The sequence below is a fragment of the Hemiscyllium ocellatum genome, chromosome 12, assembly GCF_020745735.1.
Source record: "Hemiscyllium ocellatum isolate sHemOce1 chromosome 12, sHemOce1.pat.X.cur, whole genome shotgun sequence".
NCBI lineage: Eukaryota > Metazoa > Chordata > Chondrichthyes > Orectolobiformes > Hemiscylliidae > Hemiscyllium > Hemiscyllium ocellatum.
This window is the reverse complement of record NC_083412.1, coordinates 60,378,637-60,384,639: the sequence shown is the minus strand read 5'-3', so window position 1 is coordinate 60,384,639 and position 6,003 is coordinate 60,378,637. Positions and strand designations below refer to the sequence as shown.

General features: G+C 41.0%; 1 protein-coding gene across 2 annotated transcripts in view; it reads right to left on the bottom strand.

The window, feature by feature from the left end:
- Positions 1-4,032: 4,032 nt before the first annotated feature.
- The window catches only part of wdr3 (WD repeat domain 3), a 64,412-nt gene continuing 62,441 nt past the window's right edge, over positions 4,033-6,003 (bottom strand). For both annotated transcript variants that reach the window (XM_060833082.1, XM_060833083.1), the window contains exon 27: positions 4,033-4,453. In XM_060833082.1, the coding sequence (XP_060689065.1) occupies positions 4,298-4,453 (156 nt within the window). In that variant the 3' untranslated portion in view covers positions 4,033-4,297. The remainder of the gene's footprint in view (positions 4,454-6,003) is intronic.

Below are 6,003 nucleotides of genomic sequence, written 5' to 3'. Positions count from 1 at the left end.
GTCCTGAAGCCCTCAATATTTTACAACTCTATATTCTTCCTCTTTAAATGATTTCAGTGATCCAGCTTCCACTACTATCTGGATCAGATAATCCCAGACATTCACTCCCCTTTGGATAAGTACATGAATAGGAAAGGTTTGTTGGGGTATGGCCGGGAGCAGGCAGGTGGGACTACTTTAGTTTGTGATTATGTTCAGCATGGACTAGTTGAATTGAAGTGTCTGTTTCTGTGCTGTGCAACTTTCAGAGAAGAAATTCCTTTTTTAATTGATTTTAAATTAAAGTCCTCATATTCTGTAACAATGTCTCCTATTTCAAGACATCCCTAATAATGGGTGCGTCTTCATAATGTCCAGCCAGTCAAATGCACTCAGAGTCTTGTGTGCTTCAGGACAATCTAAAAGGTAATGAATTAAGACCAGTTTAGCCATTCTTGATAAGTCAAACTTTTCATCCCAGGAATCAGCCTAGTGAATCATTTTTGAATTGTTTCCAATACCAGCATATCCTGTCATAAATATGGAGACCAGAAATGTACATAGTACTCTAGGCACAGCCTCACCAACATCTCATTAATAGTTGAAAAAGGCTTCCCTATTTTTAAACTCTAACACCTAGCAATAGGCAAAATTCCATTTGCTTTAGTTACTAGATGCACCTGCATGCTAACTTTTTTTATGCTCATGCACAGATCTACCTCTTCTTTTCATGGGGCTGTATGTCTTAGTTATTGGGAAGGTGATGGCCTTATCGCTAGACTATTAATCTAAAGATTTGGGTAATGTCCTGTGGACCTGGGTTCCAATGCCCCTATGGCAGATGGTGGAGTGGGATTAAGAGTCTAATGATGACCATGAAGGTGTTGCCAATTGTCTGGGAAAACCATCTGGTTCACTAATGCCACAAAGGGAAGGAAATCTGCCCTCCTGACTCGGTCTGGCCTACATGTGAATTCTAGACCCAAAGCAACGTAGTTAACTCTTAATTCGCAATCTGGGCAATTAGGGATGGGCCATAAATGCTGGACTTGCCACTGACATTAACATTCTGCAAATGAATATAAAGAAGTTTGTAATTGGATACTTAAATGCATTTGTTAACAAAGATAGTTCATCCAGTCTCTTTTTACTAAATATTTTGCTGAATATTAGGAAATATTTGCTTAAATATCTGTCCCTGCTCACCTATTGATTTTCACTTTCAGCCTGCTTTGGACAATTCTTTCCTCATTCCTCTGTGTTTAAGGTGAGGACACTGGTTTGAGACTAGAGTTGCTCTCCCTGAATTTAAAATTCTGTCATTTTGTGACCATTACCTCCTAAAGGACCTTTTTACTAACACATTTCTTATTAATCCCACCTAAACATTACTAAACCTAAAATAGCTGGTTCCCTGGTAAGTTGTGCAACACACTGCTTCAAGAAATAATCCCTGAGGTATTCCACAAATTTGTCTTCCCTTATATGTCTGATTTTTCCAGTTAATATGCTGATTAAAATCACCCATGACAATTGTCATGCCCTTCTTACACACTTCTGTCTTTCCATAATTTACACTTTGTTCTACAATGAGGCAATTCCTCAGAGGGTCTATAGTAGACACCGACCTGGGACTTCTTTCCCTTGCTATTGTTCATTTCTACCCAAACTGATTCCACATCATGATCTATTGCACCTATATTGATTCCTGATGAAGGGCTTTTGCCCGAAACGTCGATTTCGCTGCACTTTGGATGCTGCCTGAACTGCTGTGCTGTTCCAGCACCACTAATCCAGAATCTGGTTTCCAGCATCTGCAGTCATTGTTTTTACCTATATTACTGTTAACCACTGGACTTGTCCTTATTAATAGCATTACCTCAGCTCCTTTGGTCTATTTTTGCAAAATGTTGAATACCCCTGAATATTGAGTTCCAGGTCTTGATCACCCTGCAACCATATTTCTGTAAAAGCTAACAAATCATCTTCATTTGTTTCTATTTGGGCTGTCAACTCATGCTGCATGCATTCAAATAAAGAGCCTTAAGTTTTAATTTTTTACTATTATTTGTTCTTGTTCTAATTTCTAATGTACTCTTCTGCTTGTATTTTCTGCCTCTTCCTGTCAGTTTATTGTCTGCATTTCAGCTCTCGTTTCTTTTTATGTTTTAAAAATTTCCTTTAAATTGAACCTCCACCCCTTACTAATTAATTTAAAACCTTGTCGACAACCCTAGGCATACGATTCATGAGGACACTGATATCAGCATGGTTCAAACAGAGCCTGCTTCCCTCTCCCTAGAAATGGGGCCAGTGCCCCATGAATTAGAATCCATTCCACCTACAATCTCTACAGCTGTTTATGCAAGTTTGCATGTGGATCTGGGAATTACTACCTTTGTGGTTCCACTTTTGAATTTAGTCCTGAGCTGTTTGTAATCACTCAGCAGAAACTCTTTCCTGCTTTTACCAATGCTATTGGAAACTACACGGATCACAACAACTTGATCCTTTCCCTCTTGTTCCAAGTTCCTCCCCAGCCTGGCAGCCCACTTATTTATCATTCACTTTGCCTCACCGGTCTGTGCACTCGTCAACATCAGGAGTAAGAACCTATTGGGTAAGTATCCTCTGAAGTTATATTCTGGATTCCAAAGTCTGCATTACTCGCAGTCGTAACAAACTATTCTGACCAGGGAACAAATATGATGTGATTTATCTAAAAGGTACAATTACCTCCTAAAACAATGTTTTCTCCTCCCTGAAATGTTGTAGTGTCTGCAGTTTGGCCTTCGGCTCATCAAAGCTGAGCTGAGATTCCTCGAACAGCCAATCCCTGCTGAAGATGTAATCTGTGGACTGTTTTGGTATCTGATAGCTGCTACACATTGCCTACTCTGCTATCTCTACTCTATTTGTTTCATAAATTAGCATGTTAAATATTTTGCAAGTCAAATTCCTAACTTTACACTTGAGTTGGAATAAAGATTTCCTTATTTATGTCAACTGGCCAATCAAAAGAGACACAGAAACATCTTTCTATTTTCCTCCAACCTCAGATCTCTCGGGTAGAAACTGATGTAAGTTTTCAATTCCTGCAGCTGCTGGCCTTCCCCCATAGGTCCGCTATCCCTATCTGCTTCACAGTGATGCCAGGAGGACTCAACATGGAGTTCTCTGATTTCAAATAACCTCCCTCCCCATTCCCTGACTCTCTTCCAAGCCCCTCCTCCCATCCATTCCTCTGACAAATCATTTCATGCAGCTACCAACCCGATTCATTCCTCCCATCAACCAACCAGGTCATACCCTCTACCTGTGTTCACCAATCCCTACTTCACCACCCTGCCCTCCCCCTTATCTGCAGCTCCCCTTACACTCTCCCCCAATCCTGAAGGTGGGTCACATGTGAAACGTTGACCTCTCCACCTCCTGATGTTGCCTAGTTTGCTGTGCTCTTCCAGTCTCCTGCTTGTCTACCTTGGATTCCAGCATCTGCAGTTTCTTAGCATCACTGTGAGAAGCAAAAATGATGCACAATCCTTCCAGCCTGTTTCACAATGAGACTGACTGCCGCATGCTTCTCCAAGTCTGATTCTGTGGCAGCTTCTGTGTTTTGCTCACACTGATCATTAAGAAATTAGTTAGAAATTGTTGGAAAGCCCTAGAAGTGTGGATGTTGCTGATAAAAATCATTTGCAACTAGATGACCAATTCAAAATGCAATGAAGTCAGCCACAATGATGTGGAACTGGAATCCTATAAATTAGATCAAGCAAGCAAGCAGGCTTTTTCCCTGCAATGTCATGGACAATATAGTTGCTTTTGTAAAATCTGATTTCTTTTAAGAAATCAAGCTAAAGCTTTTAAACTGCCTTGTTGAAATAAGAACTCACGTTCTCTAAATGTTGAGGATAAATGTAGTCAAAGGGGATAGAAATTATATCTAACTTTTTCAGGAATTCCAGTGACCACCTCAATTAGAATAATCAAAATGGGGAACTTGTTGCACACTGTTATATTTCACAGAAGGAACGCAAACAAAACTAAGCATTTATTAAACCACATTTATACATGAGCTGCTGAGCTGGTGTTTGTGCATACAAGAATCCAAATAAATGCATAATTAATTGTCAATAGGTAATCATGTTTTGGTATAAATCCGAGTGAATATTGTGGAATGGGAAGTTAGCATTTTTCCAGGTTTCTGGATCAGATGCACATTTCTTCTTTCGATTCTGTTGTGCCAACCTCATCAGCCTTATGTGATATTAAAAGGTCCATCATTAAATAAAGTTTGAAGGTCCTTGCAGCAATCCTACATGACCATCAGAATAGCTCTCTCTTGCTTCTTTCTTTTCCTCTTCTTCTCCTGGAATTTCTCTGTTGCATCAGCAAAAAAGCTTACATCTTCTTTAGCTTCTATCTCTCTTTGTAAAAATTGTAGTCCAGCCATATTAAAGCCAAGGACATCCTGTTACAAAACAGACATATAAATGAAACACAGAAAATAGGAATAAAAGTAGACTACAAGAGTAGATTCCTCAAGTATGCTCTACTATTCAATATGATCATGGCTGATAAGCCAATTCAGTACCTTGTCCATGCTTTTTCCCTATACCCATTGGTTCCTCTAGCCCCTAACGACTATACCCAACTCCTTCTTGAAAACATTCAACGTTTTGACCTCAACCACATTCGGTGGCAGAGAATTCCTTAGGCACATTACTCCCTTGATGAAGGAATTTCTCTTCATCTCAATCCTAAATTGTCTACTCTTAGACTGCAATCCCTGCTTCTGGACTCCCTAGTCATTAGGAACATTGTTTTTTTTGAAAGGAGTGCCAAGCAGGCTAAGATAAAAGGTAGGGAGGAGGGACTTAAGACCATAAGACCATAAGACATAGGAGTGGAAGTAAGGCCATTTGGCCCATCGAGTCCACTCCGCCATTCAATCATGGCTGATGGGCATTTCAACTCCATTTACCAGCATTCTCCCCGTAGCCCTTAATTCCTTGTGACATCAAGGATTTATCAATCTCTGCCTTGAAGACATTTAGTGTCCCGGCCTCCACTGCACTCTGCGGCAATGAATTCCACAGGCCCCTGGCTGAAGAAACATCTCCGCATTTCTGTTCTGAAACGACCCCCTCTAATTCTAAGGCTGTATCCACGGGTCCTAGTCTCCACGCCTAACGGAAACAATTTCCTAGCATCCACCCTTTCCAAGCCATGTATCATCTTGTAAGTTTCTATTAGATCTCCCCTTAATCTTCTAAACTCCAATGAATACAATCCCAGGATCCTCAGCCGTTCCTCGTATGTTAGACCTATCATTCCAGGGAACATCCGTGTGAATCTCCGCTGGACATGTTCCAGTGCCAGTATGTCCTTCCTGAGGTGTGGGACCAAAACTGGACACTGTATTCCAAATGGGGCCTAACCAGAGCTTTATAAAGTCTCAGTAGCACAACGGTGCTTTTATATTCCAACCCTCTTGAGATAAGTGACAATATTGCATTCGCTTTCTTAATCACGGACTCAACCTGCATGTTTACCTTTAGAGAATCCTCGACTAGCACTCTCAGATCCCTTTGTACTTTTTACTTTATGAATTTTCTCACCATTTAGAAAGTAGTCTATGCTTTTATTCTTTTTTCCAAAGTACAAGAACTCGCACTTGCTCACATTGAATTCCATCAGCCATTTCCTGGACCACTCTCCCAAACTGTCTAGATCCTTCTGCAGCCTCCTCACTTCCTCAGTACCACCTGCCTGTCCATCTAACTTCGTATCATCGCCAAACTTCGCTAGAATGCCCCCAGTCCCTTCATCCAGATCATTAATATAAAATGTGAACAGCTGTGACCCCAACACTGAACCCTGCGGGACACCGCTGGTCACCGGCTGCCATTCCGAAAAAGAATCTTTTATCCCAACTCTCTGCCTTCTGTCAGACAACCAATCCTCAATCCATACCAGTAGCTCACCACGAACACCATGGGCCCTCACCTTGCTCAGCAG